General features: G+C 41.0%; 2 protein-coding genes across 2 annotated transcripts in view; both read left to right on the top strand.

Annotated features, from left to right (window-relative positions):
* Positions 1–85: 85 nt before the first annotated feature.
* Positions 86–6,589, top strand: LOC121944960 (P2Y purinoceptor 4-like). The gene is made up of 2 exons (XM_042488940.1): positions 86–120; positions 5,306–6,589. The coding sequence occupies exon 2, from the start codon at positions 5,331–5,333 to the stop codon at positions 6,318–6,320; it is 990 nt and encodes a 329-aa protein (XP_042344874.1). The 5' UTR covers positions 86–120; positions 5,306–5,330; the 3' UTR covers positions 6,321–6,589.
* Positions 6,590–8,172: 1,583 nt separating this feature from the next.
* Positions 8,173–16,407, top strand: part of arrdc1a (arrestin domain containing 1a) — a 33,012-nt gene continuing 24,777 nt past the window's right edge. Inside the window, exon 1 of the mRNA XM_042488451.1 lies at positions 8,173–8,346. Coding sequence (XP_042344385.1) covers positions 8,229–8,346 — 118 coding nt within the window. The 5' untranslated portion in view covers positions 8,173–8,228. The remainder of the gene's footprint in view (positions 8,347–16,407) is intronic.

The raw sequence follows: 16,407 nt of genomic DNA, 5'->3' as shown, positions 1-16,407 counted from the left end.
CTGAAAGTGAAAACCTCATTTGGGCAACTCCCCTGGTAACCATACATGTAGGCAGGTTGAAAGAGGAACACTTAATGTTAGTTAACTGGGCTCCACATACTGAGAACAACTTCTACACTGGTAAGATCACATCATTTCTACATAAGCAAACAATGCCCACAGATGAGGGTTTAAAATGCCATTTTACCTACCATATTATCAAGTGCAGGTCTAGATGTACAGTGTATATGTAGATCTATTTATGTATTTAAAAGATCTCAGTGATCTGGTAATATTCTGGAATATTTAAGAATTTGTAAACTGGATCGACATCAGTTTTTTTGTGCATTCAGACGTCTTTTGCAACCTCTTTGACCCTTTGAAAACTGAGAACATTGGGTAAAAAAGGCAATGACCAACTTGGCAAGAAATTACCCACAAATTGCCAGAAAGTTTACAAAAAAATAGTTTTAAGAAACAGAAGGATTATAATAAAAAAAATCAAAAACATAGGGAAAATGTCGAAAGTATATTTATAGTTACAATAATGTTTTTATTGCTTTCTTTTATATATTCATATTTACATGAATGCACGCGCGCACACACGCACACACACACATATATATAAATAATTAGAATTTTTTTAATGATCTCGATATTTTTCCCTAATTATTGGATAAATTTCTAATGATTCACTCTTTCTTTTTTAAGCTAATTTTTAGGTCATTTTTGTCACCATTTACTGATTTGTAATTTGCATGTCAAAATATCAAGAAATCTATATAATTATATGTTTAAAATTAGGCTACAAAAAAACACACATTATAATTATTTATAGTATTTAGCGCTTTTTTTCAATTTGTTTCCTGTTTTTGTGAAGTCAAGTCAAGTCAGTTTTATTTATAAAGCCCATTATCACAAAACACAGTTTGCCTCAGAGGGCTTTACAGCATATGACGTCCCTCTGCCTTTAGTCCCCTCACATTGTCCAAGGAAAAACCCCTCTTAAAACCCCTGCAACGGGGGGAAAATAATTGTCGAAATACCAGGAAGAGCGACTGAGGAGGGACCCCTCTTCCAAGACAGACAGACAAGCAATAGATATCATAAATAAATAACAATAAAATTACAATACCGACAAAAAAGGAAAGAGAGAGAGAAAGAGAGGGAGAGAGAGAGGAAAAGAGAGAGAGAGAGAGGGGGACAGAGAGAGGGAGAGAGGGGGAGAGATGCGCAGCGTTAATGGTAACAATAGCATGTCATATTACAATAGTGATAGGTGTAAAATTACTAAATGCACTCTATGATAGCATGTGATGTTACATGCAAATATTGTAGGTGTTGATAAGAGTCCTGTGCGTATATTGGTAGTGGGGGCATGACGCATAACAATGGCAGTAGAAGGTCACGTCAAGCAGGATCGTGCGCAACCAAGGCCCACGACACAACATAAAATCTAATTTAAAAAAAAAACAAAACACCATTACACTCTTCACCTACTTAAGAGAACGTGAAAGTTGTTTTTGTCTTCTGGACATTGAATTTGGTAAAGCTCCTGAATCAAGTGACTCCTTCATGTCATTTCAAAGGTCCCACCAGGTCTGTGAGGGCTTTCAGCTGTCACACTGACAGCTTTTGGCCCCACAGATCTGCAGTAATTGAGGCCTCTGCCACAGATTTTGCGTAAGATCATTATGACGATGGAATTGTAATCATAAAAAAAAGGCAAGCAAACTATGAAATGAGTTTACAAAAGATGGATTTCCATTTTAAGTACAATAGCACACACTATTTTTATGATGGCACAGTGAAGTCTTCTAATATGACAGTATAATTAAAATATCATTAGTTTTACACATCATGAAACTACAGTCTGAAATATCAGCCTCATACGTAACTGTGCATAGAAATGTGTCTGAGTAAAATCATTTCACAAAGTGATGTCCCATTCATCATGCACTGCTTGCAGCAGCTCGCACCCTCCTGAACCTCCAGTTACAGTGATGGAAGTCTGTGAGACTTCAGTGCTCAGGGGGGACTTTGGAACTGGAACAAACTGAGAGAATGGACTGTCAGAGGTTTTTCAACATCTGTATACAGATCCAGTGCAGAAAAACATATGACGAGCACATGATTAGAACTGCAACAGTCTGGTTTCTGTAGCTCATTAGGCAGCCACTGTACAGTGTGTACAGTGTGTGCGCACAGTGTCTACAGTGTGTGCAGTGTGTGTGCACAGTGTGTACAGTGTGTGTATAGTGTGTACAGTGTAAACAAGGAACAGTTTAAACTAATCACTGTATATGAGGTTGACATTCGGTGCCAAATTAAAAAAGGAGAAACCTGAATAAATGAGTAGAAAATCAAATGTAGATGAGTCTGCTCAGGGCACGAGATGTCAACCAATGTTTTGATGAGGATGTAAAAGATGTGAGTCATCTGCTGTGACCTTCACAGTCACCACATTTCTACCCCCATGGAAATTTTGGGGCGACATGTGGGGCAACCATTTGATCATTTGGAAGGATGCTGGAAGAATCAGTCAAACTTAAACTTTATTTGTATTATACCTTTCATGTAGTTTAGTACCATCCAAAGTGCTTTACAGATACCTGACAGAATCAGAATAAGACAGTACAAATGTTGATGGTAAAACAATGTGAAACTGATGCAGATGAAGATTATAAATTATGAAAAAGCAGCAGAGGATGAAGTAACTGAAAGCCATACTTGAGTAAAAGTGCAGATCTCCCTTGTCACACAAAATGAAATTGGTAGAGGTTAAAGTCACCAATAAGAATATAACTTGAGTAAAAGTCTTGAAGTATCTGATGTTTACTGTACTTAAGTATCAAAAGTATTGTATTAAATGTATGAAAGTACAATTTATGTATATATTTGTGTGGATTTTGTGTTTTGAAAGTAAAAGCACAGATACTTGCTCCCTTCAATCCCTATTTTGTAGTAAATAACAAACTGTATTGGAGTTAAAGTGTACATTTTATTTAGGAAATGTATTGGAGTTAAAGTGAAAGCAAAAAGAAATATGAAATAATAAAAAAACAAATACTGCCTCCCAAAAATAATTTGGGTATTGTAACAAAGTGTTGTGACTTTTTCTTTCACCACTGTAAAAATGTAATAACAAAACTGGAAAAAAATTCAAACAAAGATACATCCAAATATATTATTCAATAAAATACATAATAAATAAAAACACCTAACTTAGACATTTGTCACCACCTGTATATGTTATGTTGTATATGTATATACATTTTAAAAACATTTTCATCCTTACAAGTTTGTGATCCTGATAATACCTCAGAATGTTCAATATAATACTTGAATTTCCTGAAGTGAAGAGCAGTGGGTGGAGTGGGTGTCATAATTGCTGCAAAATTTGATAATGTTAGAGAACCCCAGTTTGGGGAAGTGACGTTAAAGAGTGTGTTGTGTGTGTATTTATAAACACTTTAGGTGCAAAAACTGCATCTCAGTTCCTTAACAATACTGAGAACAGGAAGTGATTTCTGTACATGAAGAGAGCTACAAGATGCCGGTGTGAGTGTAGAGTCTGTTCACACCTAGCAGGGGGACAAAATGACAAGAAATCAATACAAAATCATGTGATACAAACAATACAGACAGGTCAACAGCTCTTCAACACACCAAACAGTCACAGCTTCATAGATTCGTATTTTTTTGTGTGGATATTGAATTGAATTTAAAGTACAAGTATCTGTGTTGTTCATTACAGTCCACAGTTGGAACATACTAACACACTAATGTCCTAAGGGTGCTACCAGAGGCCTTCAAAATGGAAAAGGTTCATCCTCTAGTGCATGAATACAATCAGCAAAGTGGAGACAATTGGCCCACTAGATTTTTGACGTCTCTTGTGTTAAGTCAGACTTTGGGCCCAATGGGGACAAAGCATCAGGATGAGAATATCCATAGCAGATCTGTTGGAGGTTTGGCCGTTAGCTTTCACCTAATTAATTAACACCTGAAATAAGGTGAAGCCAAATAATAATCACACACTAATGACTATTGAGGGAAATATCAGGCTCTGGATCTGCTAAATCCTCAGCTATGTTCTCAGCTAGTCTTGACTGTAACTGTGTCTCAAACACAAACTGCCTGAGGTCTCACAAAGCAGAACTTGCAGCTTTTAGTGGAAACAGTGTTTGGTTTAGAAACAGAACCCTCAAACCTGTTAGTGGTACAGCCTTGCTCTTATGTAGGCTAAGGTCTGTCGGCCCACTTAGTGTGTGCGTGCGTGTGTGCATGCGGTTCTTCAGTACAATTTTTTTGTACTTTCCTTAAGTATTTCCATTGAATGAAACTTAATTCTTCAACTCTGACCATGATTAATTATTATCAGTGAAGCAACAACTCTATGTGAATTAAATTAAAACATTACTAATTATAGTTCAGTATTATTATATATACTATGATATTGGTCCTTCTACTTCAGTAAAAGATCTTAATACCGTTCTTTACTTTTTCTATCTATAAAGCTGTGTAAATCTGAAGGTATAGAGGCATCAATTCATTTATCTTAACCTGAACTTCTTGGCTGATGAAGGCCACTGATCATACTCAGCCACCTCCTCAGGCTTCATGACAGTGTGTCTGATGTGGCATGTTCACGCAGTGAACATGTTTATTTCTGCTGTAAAGTTGGATATTTTTAATATGGGGTCTATAGAGATTGACGGGCTTATGGAGCCTGTGGTAACTTCAGCTGGAAAAGAACCACTCGACACCTTCGTGGCCGTAGTTGCACTTTATATAAATCCTGGCAAAACTTAATATTACAACCGGAGCTAGTCTGTTAACGTCTCTGTCGGCTAGAGGTCAAGCATACAACAACGCCAGGGGCACACGTGACCACCAGAGCAGAAGTCTCCTTCAAAATAAATGCAACACAAGGAACATCAACCCCTGGTGGGTACACAGCACCCGTGCTCCCACTCTGACAAGACCAACCCAACAATGTTCACATCACAATACTAATCCTATCTGGACACATTGCCTTATGTGATGAATTTGTTCTTTAGTCTATTTATTTTTTTTATCATAATATTATTATTATATATTTATTAATAATCTAAGTATAGTTATATTGTAAGTCTATTTTATTTCATTTCTGTATGATTCATTTTTGCTTTTTACCTTTCTAATTTTTTTATTGACGTGTTATTATGATTTAGTTTTAGTGTTGTAGATAAACTTTTCTTTAATTCATAGCACTATCTGTTTATTGATTTATTGTAGAAAAAGTTGAATCTATGATGTAAAGTCTGTTTTTTTTTCTTCACAGGTGTCAGAAAAAGATCTCTGAGGAGATGGAAGTTTCTTCGCAGCTTGGGAACAGCAGCAATGACTCTGGATTTTGTCTGGGGGAGACTCAGCACTTGTCCATCACTGTCCACCTGTGCCTTGTCTTCTTCCTGGGCTTCCTCCTCAATACCTTCAGCCTGTGGGTCTTCTGCTGCCGGCTTGCCAGTTGGACCTCTGGAACCACACTGCAGTTCCACCTGGCCCTCAGCGACGCCATAGCCACCCCAGTCACTCCCATGATGGCGGTGTACTTTGCCATGGGCAATGACTGGCCCTTTGGTCGGTTCCTGTGCCAAGTTAAGATCGCTCTGCTCAGCTCGCACTTCTATGGCAGCACCATCTTCCTCACTCTCATCAGCATCCACCGGTATACAGCCGTGGTGCACTTCAACAAAAGCTCCTGCATGAAACGGAAGGAGTTTATCAGGAAGCTGTGTGCAGGAGTTTGGTCTGTGCTCCTGATCCAGGCTCTGATCTACGCTTTTATGCTTCCTCCAAGCAAAGAGGGCAGCAACAGTCAATGCCTCTCCATCCATCAGAGGAACCTGACCGATGTCTACTTTGTCATTAACTTCATCTTGTTCATCCTCGGGTTTCTATTTCCTTTCCTTGTGTCCGCTATTTGCTACGGCCGTCTGGCGAACACCCTAACTCACCTCAACATCAGCACGGCTAAAGGTCTGAAAGTCAAGGTGAAATCTCAGAGGATGATCGGCATGTGCCTGGTGATTTTCGGACTGTGCTTCCTGCCCATGAACATAATACGAACTGTGGCAGTGGTACTAAAAAAATACTACCCGCATGAATGCCATGTTCTTCAGCAGATCGAAACAGCATATTACACATCCTGGATTTTAGCAGGAGTAAACAGCTGCCTGGATCCCCTGCTGTACTGTTTTGGTTCGCAAAATTTTCGAGATGCATTCCAGTCTCTTAGGATTGGAAAGGGAAACAGTCCAAACAGAAGTGATTCAGAAATTACTGCAAATCCGTAGCATGGAGTCTGACTAATATTTGAAGCCCATAATTCTTTGTTGGTGGAAAGACCATGTTCTGATGAAGTGACAGTGAACTCTTCATGAAAGACTATACCAACTAATTCCTGAGCTGTTAACATTACAGGCCACAGGACTTTGATTTCCCTGCAGGTTTTAGAGACTAATACCCTCAATTTGATGAGCTCATAGTCATGGCGCATAGTCCTTTAAGGTCTCACAGAGAAAAATTATATTTTTAACAAAGTTGTTTTTTTTTTTTTTTTTTAAATGGCCTCAACCAAACAATTGAAATTGACTTTCATGTTAATGGTAAAAACAGAGAAAAAAAATTAAAAATTACAAATCATGTACTATTATTATGCTTGTAATATGTTAGTATAATCAACATATATCAATTTGTGACTATGGAATTAGTAGTATTACCACAAGTAGCATTTTTTCCATGCATATTTACCATTACAGTCCTTTGAAAGTTTCTGCATTTATTTATTTGATAAAAAAATGCTATTTTATTATTTCAGCACCACTACCTTTACCACAAAAAGGCCACTTCAACTAATTGTAAAACATGGTTTTAAACAGTAAAAAAAAATCACACTTATTCAATATTTTCACCACATATATAATGGTATATGTATAATCACATATATAAAGGTTTAATCATTCACTATTGTTAAATGATACTTTAAATGTTATATTAAACGTATCATTTAACAATAATGAATGATTAGACTTTTTAAAAATGTCTTTCTCAATAAATAGTCAGTTTTATCTTAGCTTCACTACCTTCAACATAAAAGGCCAAATCAATCATTTGGTAGTGAATGTTTTTTTTTTTTAATTGACTGTTATTAAATGTTTATTCTCGTTTTAAGTTACATAGATCTATTCAGTAAGACCGCCAAAACTGTAGCATGTTGAATAAATCTGCCTACCTTTGAAACTGAAAATGCAGACCTTTTAGAGACACAGCGACATCTAGAGGATTTTTTAGCATACAACATACATAAACTGAACAGCAGGGACAGCTCAGTCAGGCTGAGTTGAATTCATCACATTTTTCAATAAAATATTGTGACTCAACATGTGCTCTACCAAACGGAGCAGGACGTTAAAGCGATATTGAAGCTTATTTCCTTCATATAATGGGCCTGTCTTATTTATTTTCCCTTGATTTCTTAATTTTAAATTAACATCTTATTCTGCTAACACAGCGCTGCATGGTAGCTCCTCACCTCCATTCATTTCAATGAGGGGAAGGAGGCGCAGGTTCCAACATGGTGGTAGGGGTATGGAGCAGCCCATGTAAAGGCACAGATTTCTGCACACATATGCAGGTGTTTGGCACTGGAAAATAAATAAAATAAATAAAATAAATAAATAAATTACATTTGAAATAACTTCATATGGACCTATATGAAGCTATATGCAGCAAAATATATCGACCTAACTCAAGTTCTGTTTGTAAGTATGCTCTAAGTTGGAGTTATATATACGTATAAAATAATATCATACTATCAGCTTGGGGAAAAAACAGATTGTAGTGCACCTTCCTGAATTTGAACTAATTTCTTTTTTTTCTTTTTTTTGTTTGTTTTTTCAGTCATTTCATACATTGCTCAAGCATATTTAGAAATTCAGTCAGGTAATGTTCAACAGCAACAACAAACAGAACACTGCAAACAAGACATAAGAAAAACAAAAAAAGACAAAACTAAGACAAAAACCATGCAGGGCAAACTCTATTTACACATATACAGCATATGGTATATAATGTGAAGACATTTCTTTCTCATGTTGGAGGGCTCAGTGACGTTGCATGAAGGGGCGGGGACACAGAGAAGTAAATGCTGGTGTTGTTTGGGCGCACAGGTGACCTTGCCTCTCGCCTCGGATCGGGAGAACATGGGGAAACTTCAGGAGTTTGAGATCTCGTTTGACAAAAACAAAGTGGTGTACAGTCCGGGAGAGTCCATCTCTGGAACCGTGACCATCAAGCTGGGCCAGTCGCTGCAGTGTAAAGGTAAGCGCGTATCCGGATACATTTACTCACCTGGTGGGAAAACATCGCCGCGCTGAACAAGGAAGTGGGATGTAGCTTATAAGACATGTAAACTAGGCCTCTCTCGCTGTGATCCCACTGTGGAAACCGCCCAACCTGTGAGACAATCACTAGTATGTGGTTGGCTGTGTCTGTGGGTTTAATTACTTTAATTTGGACCTTTCTGTCATTGGAAGTAATTTTCTAAAGCACCGCTACCCTATTATATATTTCCACAGACTGATTCTGGGATTTTGTGAGAGATTACTGGGAGGCATAATGGCATAATGGGTTGGTCATCTGTTATCAAAGTCCTAAATACAGATTTCTGAAATACAGATTATAAGTCCCCCCTCTTACACAAATAGTATTATGTAGAGTGTAGTGTAGTCTGTGAATTATATTTTCAAACAGAAAGGTCTCTACCTTTCCAAAAGTTTCACCTTTTTGTCTAAGAAAAACAGTCGTTTCTATCGTCATAGTATATTTTTCAGATAATCACTCTCACTCACTTCTTTAAAGGCTCATTGAATTTAAGGAAGGAAGCAGATAAATTTCACAACCAAAGAACATTTCATCTGTAAATTTGTAGATTAAAAAACAACAACAAACAAACAAACACCAGATGTGTGCGACAAGATTTTCACTGAACAGTGACTTTTCTACAGTCAGAAATGAAAAAAATAGTGGGGAAATAATGGAACTTTTATTTTTAATTTACTGACCTAAAATTAATTGAATTGTAATAATAAATAGTGATTTCAGAAATACTGGAATCAGCCTATAAAATGTCCACCAATAAAATATGTAAACGTCTACAGTTTTGAAAACCTCCAATTTCCCAACATCTACCATATTTGTCTACTGGTCTACTCGTCATAATATCCAGTGTTGGGAAGGTTACTTTTAAAACTAACTACATATTACTGAGTACATGCCCTTAATTGTAATTTGTAACATATTGTATTAGATTACCCAAACTAAGTAACATATTGAAAAACTTTGATAACTTTAGGAATACTTCAAAATTGTCTTGCTGAGCTAACTTGTTTGGATCTTATGTTTTCATGTCAGAAATGCTTGACAGTGTCCTGTGCATCTGTGCATCTCCTCTACTGTTGTTGTGAGGCAGGTGTAGCAAATAGGCTGTTAGTAGTGATGATAATTAACCAGAAACTTTCAGCTCCCTTGCAATCTCCCTTGCATATATGTAGGGCGGTATAATGTAGAGAACTCATCATTCCAGCTTCATGAATCAGTCATTCCTCCCAATTGCAAAACTTTCAGAGTGAATGACAGTAATAATTGGAAACAGGGCGTCAAATAAAAATTCTGCTCAAGTGTTGCCCGTGGCCAATTAAAACATTCCAGTAGAAAACAATATCAACTAACTCATGCTCATGCACTTCATGTTCAGTAAGAATGCAGTGTTACAGCAGAAAAAAGTAATCCCCTCAAGTAATCTGTTTTCAAAGACAGTTACTGTAATCAGTAACTTTAAATTCAGAATTGAAACTTTAACTGTAACGGAATACAGTTACTCATATGTTATACTTTAAATGCCCAACTTGTATTCCTTTACTCCCTAATGCTGCGTTCACATGGAATCTGGTGATAATGGCAGACCAGTGACACCTCCTGGACAGCACAGGAATCAAAAGAAAAAAATCTAATGGAATGGCAAGTCGGCAAAGAGACACACGGTGAACACACGATGATATGTTGCTATGGTTGGATAAATGTACTATATAAAATGATTTCATTATTCATGCTATTATTTCATGTCATTATTGTAGCAATTTACATAGCCATAAAAGGAAGCTTTCTCCTCACATTCTCTTGCACACTTAAAGGGATTGTCAAATTCCCTCTAAATCATAAAAAAAAGTCATTTATTTATCGATTTGTATGTGCTCATTCATAAGTCTGCTTTTCTTGTAACTTGTCAGTAGGATTTCAATTTTTGATCATATACTTCCGGCTGTTGTTGCACTAAAATTATTTGCTTTTTGTTGTCTAAATTGGCCTCCTTGAGTAGTAGCTATGCAATAGCCATTGAAAATTCCATTAGAGCAAAAAGTAAAAAAATTTTGATTTTGGACTTCAGTACCATTTACCATTGCCAGTATTCTCTGCCGGCCTCACCTAATTTTACTGTCCTGTTCTTCTTAACTAAAATGACATCCAGTTTGTCGTCTACTGTCCGACAGATCCCATGTAAAGGCGATATTAGTCTGGTAATACCCTTGATGCTAATAACAATAATATTGGATATTATATAATATAGTTTTTTAAGGCTTATGCTTTTGCACAGTGTGCTGCTGTCCTTGGTAACGTGTTGTGCCAGCTGGGCCAGGCTTTGTCACTTGTGTACTGGCGTGGACCATGTTCCCACCCATTCGCTGGTTCCACACATTGACTGCCGCTCATTCCATATCTATTGCACACCATCACAGTCCAGTCGTATAGGTCTCCACCTTGTCTTGGTCAACATGTTACAGCCTATGTGCTGGAGCCTCGGTGCTCACTTTGTCTTCATAATAGTCCTGTCTATTCTTTACCATTATTTGTCTAGCTTTGGTTTGTTGATTTCTATGTAAGTAAAGCAGAGCAATGGACAAGAAAAGTTTTGTCCTAATTCTGAAGTGACACTTTCTGCTTGAGATCATTCTCAAGTGTCTCTCTCTCTCTCTGTTTGTGTCTGTGGACACAATCGGAGCAGCTTTTCAGTGTATGGGAGTTTCTGTTTGAATGCTCGCGGAGCCTCCAGTTAGTTTACATTCCTCTTCAGGTAGAGCTGGTCTGACTGCTCACTCCACAGCACTGCCTCTTAGGAACCAACTCTCTCCCAAAGTAATACTTTGAATCACTGATGGATTATCAAGTGGGTTGGGCCCAAGACATGAAGCTGGCAAATATTGACATTGCAGTAAAATCAAATATGCTTCAGTCATTGTGGTTGAATACAGTGGATATGATGGTGTTACTAAAGAACTGTTTTAGAATCCTACAATTAAAGGGAAAGAAGAATTTTCTTTTTAAGTGTTCTTAGACGAAAAGAGTCCCATTTTATTAAACATATACTTTATGATCATATGGTTGTGCTTTGGGTCCTGGTTTAGGCTCATTACTGACAATGAAGGGATATTTCCATGCTATACCATACAATATTTTAAACAAAACTCTGTGGCAACACTTTGTATTTGTCTCTTTCCCATTTCAACCGGACAGTGTCCCAGTGCACAAAATCAGCCCCCCAAAGAAATGCTTTTCCTTTTGGTGTGAAGGAACTTGTACTCACCCCCATCAGTCAGCTCGTTTATATGTGCAATTGTCCTTGTCTTAGTATACAAGCACTGGGAGAGAATCCATATATTGATGGAAGTATGTCTGATTCCACCATGGTATGTGGAAAAATGCCCCCTTTCAGCTAGTTGCTATTGGACCTTCTTCCTGTAGGCCTACTGTGTCACATGCCAAACAAGTTAGCAAGTGGCAAACATGTTGCATGTTGAATGGTTAAAACATGGATATGTTTTCGGTGCTGAGCTTTTAGTCATGTTGATATCTTCATCTTGTTTTGTTCTCCTCCCTTCTCTTCTTCTTTTTTTGATATTATTTTTTGGGCTTTATATGCCTTTATTTATAGGACAGATTAAGCGTGAAAGAGACAGGGGTGGATGAGAGGGGATGACAATCCACAAACAGGTGCGAATCTGGGTGCCCCCTCTTCTTCTTTTGTTTTTCCTGGCTATCTTATGCAAATTTGTACCGTTCAACTTCCGGGTCAAAGCCTAGCATGGGGACTATGGAGCATGTGCAGAACACCGAGGCCAGTTCAGGTCTAGTTGAGGCTTATACACGAAAAAGTAATTGACCGCCAACCACATTATTTAGGTGTGTTAGTCCGACATTGAAAAATTTAGACATGTTAACATGTATTTTCAAAGTCCAATTTTAGTCTGACCTACACAACAATTTGACTTTTTCTAACATAGTGTAAACATACTAACTGTCGCTGTTTGACTTCACTCACGTTGTGTTTTAATGGGGCTAAATCCCTGTATCCAGGTTCCAGTGTTTGCTGGGAGTCTGATACAGGATGAGTGGAGGCTGTTGTAGCAGCAACCGCATAGTTTGTGCAGTCATGTTTAGCTGTCCACATACTTTTGATCATTTAGTGTCCATCCATCTATTTTTGTCTGCTTATCCGAGGCCGGGTCATGGGGCAACACGGTAAGCAGAGCACTCCAGGCGTCCCTCTCCCCAGCAACGCTTTCTAGTTCCTCCTGGGGGACCCCAAGGCGTTCCCAGGCCAGACGAGATATTTAATCCCTCCAGCGTGTTCTGGGTCTGCCCCTGGGCCTTCTACCAGTAGTAAGTGCCCAGAACACCTCCAACGGGAGGCGCCCAGGAGGCATCTGATCAGATGCCCGAACCACCTCAACTGGCCCCTTTCGACGCGAAGGAGCAGCGGCTCTACTCCGAGCTCCTCCCAGATGTCCAAGCTCCTCACCCTGTCTCTAAGGCTGAGCCCAGCCACCCTCCGGAGGAAGCTCATTTTGAACGCTTGTATCCGCGATCTCATTCTTTCGGTCACTACCCAGAGTTCATGGCCATAGGTGAGGACTGGAACATAGATGGACTGGTAAATCAAGAGCTTCCACTTCCGGCTCAGCTCCCTCTTCACCACGACATTCCGCTGCAACTCCTGCATCACTGCGGATGCCGCACCAAACCGTCTGTCCATCTCACGCTCCGTTCTCACTCACTCTTGAACAAGACCCCGAGATACTTAAACTCCTTCACTTGGGGCAGCAACTCACTCCCCACCCAGAAGGAACAGTCCACCGTTTTGTGGCAGAGAACAATGGCCTCCAATTTGGAGGTGCTGACTCGCATCCCGACCGCTTCACACTTGGCTGCGAACCGCCCCAATGCATGCTGGAGGTCACGTTGTGATGGAGCCAACAGAACCACATCATCTGCAAAAAGCAGACACGCCATTCTAATGTCCCCAAACCAGACCCCTTCCTCCCCCCGGCTGCGCCTTGAAATTCTGTCCATGAAAATCACATACAGGATCGGAGACAAGGGACAACCCTGGCAGAGGCCAACACCAACTGGGAACATGTTTGACTTCACGCCAAGTATGTGGACACAGATCCCACTTTGGTTATACAGTGACCAAATGGTTCGCAGAAGTGACCCCAGTAACCTGTACTCCTACAGTACCCCCCACAGGACTCTTCGAGAGATGCAGTCGTAGGCCTTCTCCAAGTTCACAAAACACATGTAGACCAGACGGGCAAACTCCCACGACCCCTCCAGCATTCTCGCTAGGTTGAAGAGTTGATCCACTGCTCCACGGCCTGGAGGAAACCCGCATTGTTCCTCGTAAATCTGAGGTTTGACAATCGAACGGAGCCTCCTTTCCAGCACCCTGGAGTAGACTTTCCCTGGGAGGCTGAGTAGTGTGATACCCCGATAATTGGAGCACACCCTTTAGTCCCCCTTTTTGAAAATGGGAACCACCACCCCAGTCTGCCACTCCACAGGCACCATACCTGACCTCCACGCGACACTGAACAGGCGTGTCAGACAAGACAGCCCTACAATGTCCAGAGCCTTCAGCATTTCAAGGCGAATCTCATCCACACCAGGCACCTTGCCACCGAGGAGCTTTTCAACTACCTCAGTGACCTCTGCCAGGGATATGGATTCCCCCAAGGTTCCCCCAAGTCTTCAGACTCTGCCTCCTTGACAGAGGACATTAAGGTAGGGTTCAGGAGGTCCTCAAAGTGTTCCTTCCACTGTTTGACAATGTCCCCAATCCGGGTCAGCAGTTCTCCTCTCCTGCTGAGGACAGCCGGAGACCATGGCCTCCCTGGACCCTTCTGGCCAAACAGTACCTGTCCACTGTTTCCGAAGACCCCCGGGTCAACAAAGCCTGGAAGGCCTCCTTCTTCAGCTTGACGGCCTCCTTCACTGCTGGTGTCCACCAGTGGGTCCTTCGGTTGCCACCACGACAAGCACCGACTACCTTCTGACCACAGCTACTAGCAGCCGCCTCCACAATGGAGGTTTTGAACAAGGACTACTCAGATTCCATGTCCCCAACCTCACCCGGGATGCATAAAAAGTTCCTCTGGAGGCGTAAGTTAAAGATCTCGCGGACAGGGGCCTTCACCATATGTTTGCAGTTCACCCTCACTACACACTTGGGTTTACCAGGTCTGTCCAGCAGCTTTCCTCACCGCCTGATCCAATTCACTACCAAGTGGTGATCAGTTGACAGTGCTGCTCCTCTCTTCACCCGAGTGTCCAAGACATACGGCTGCAAATCAGATGATACGACTACAAATTGATCATTGATCTTTGGCCTAGGGAGCTCTGGTACCAGGTACACTTATGAACATCCCTATGCTCGAACATGGTGTTTGTTATGGACAATCCATGATTTGCACAGAAGTCCAATAACAAAACACCACTCGGGTTTAGATCAGGCAGGCCGTTCCTCCCAGTCACGCCCCTCCAGGTTTCTCCGTCATTGCCCATGTGAGCGTTGAAGTCCCCTAGAAGAACTATGGAGTCCCCAGTTGGCACCCTTTCCAGGGCACCGGCCAGAGACTCCAAGAAGGCAGGGTACTCTGAACTGATGTTGGGTGCATACGCACACACGACAGTCAGAGACCTCCTCTGTGTGACTCGCAGTTACATCAAGGTGACCCTCTCGTTCCCTGGGGTAAACTCCAACACAGCGGCACTCAGCTGGGGGCTCATGAGTATCCCTACTCCCGCCTGGCGCCTCTCACCCTGGGCAATTCAGGAAAAGGTGAGAGTCCAGCCCCTCACCAGGGCTATGGTTCCAGAGCCAGTGCTGTGCGTGGAAGTGAGCCCAACTATATCTTGTTGGTACCGCTCAACCTCCCGCACCAGCTCCTGATCCTTCCCTGCCAGAGAGGTAACATTCCACATCCCTAGAATCAGTTTGCGACGCTGAGGATTGGCACGCCTGGGACCCCACCCCTGCCTGCCACCCAGCACACAAGGCACCCAACCACGATCCCTTTCCCTGCGAGTGGTGGGCCCATAGGGTGGCGGCTCCATGTGATTTCTTCGGGCTGAGTCCAACCGGGCCCAATGGGCAAAGGCCCGGCCACCAGATGCTCGCCAGCGAGCGCCCTCCCCAGGTCTGGCTCCAAGGGGGGGCCCCCCGGTGACTCAATATCGGGCGAGGTACCCATATCCCGAGAACTCTGTTTCATCAAGGTCTTTTCTGAACCACTCTTAGTGTGGCCCCTCCCCAGAGACCACTTTGCCTTGGGAGACCCTACCAGGGGCTAGTAGCCCCAGACAACACAGCTCCCACCATCACAGAGGAATGCAAACCCCTCCACCACGGTAAGGTGGCGATTCATGGAGGGGATCATTTAGTGTAAATGCGTTCTATCACAAATCACTCAGCCCCAAGCCCCACAGCTTTATTTATTTTATTTTTTTAGGAAAAAAAGAAACACTGCTGATATCAAAGGTGCTGGGTAGTTTTGTTGACTATAAGAAAATATTTCATTCAAACATAAACATTACCAAGCTGACACTAAAGTTAGGCTTAAGTTGTTATTGACCTATAAGTTTCCCAACAGCAATAAAAATTACTTCAGTGTAGTTTAAGACACTTCTCTAATTTTGTGTGATTAAACATGTGCTGGCCCATCTCAGTTTCCAAAAAGGTTGACATTTTGAAAAACCAAGGTTTTCAGTTGTTCATTTGCTCGTAAGAGTTGACTCTCTTTATGTAAGCTGACATTGATAAGTCTTGGAAGAAAGTACATGGCACCAGAGGAGGACAGTTGAGGCTGTTGACATGAAAATTTGAATCCATATGCCAAAGCAAATTTCAGAATGGAAGAGATGAGGAAAGTGATTTGTAAAAAAGAATTCAGGAAACTGCTAAAAAATGATGCAATTTCTGGAGCACTGTATTCTTCAAAGCTACACTGTCACTGTCTTTTAAAAGAGGTTCATGAAGTATACAGTCTG

The sequence above is a fragment of the Plectropomus leopardus genome, chromosome 6 (genome assembly GCF_008729295.1).
Source record: "Plectropomus leopardus isolate mb chromosome 6, YSFRI_Pleo_2.0, whole genome shotgun sequence".
Classification (NCBI taxonomy): Eukaryota; Metazoa; Chordata; class Actinopteri; order Perciformes; family Serranidae; genus Plectropomus; species Plectropomus leopardus.
Note: the sequence above shows the minus strand (reverse complement) of the source record. Positions and strands in the feature narration are given on the sequence as shown.

Excerpts from the sequence above, each read along its gene's own strand:
- LOC121944960 (XM_042488940.1), top strand. The coding sequence starts at position 5,331 with ATGGAAGTTTCTTCGCAGCTTGGGAACAGCAGCAATGACTCTGGATTT.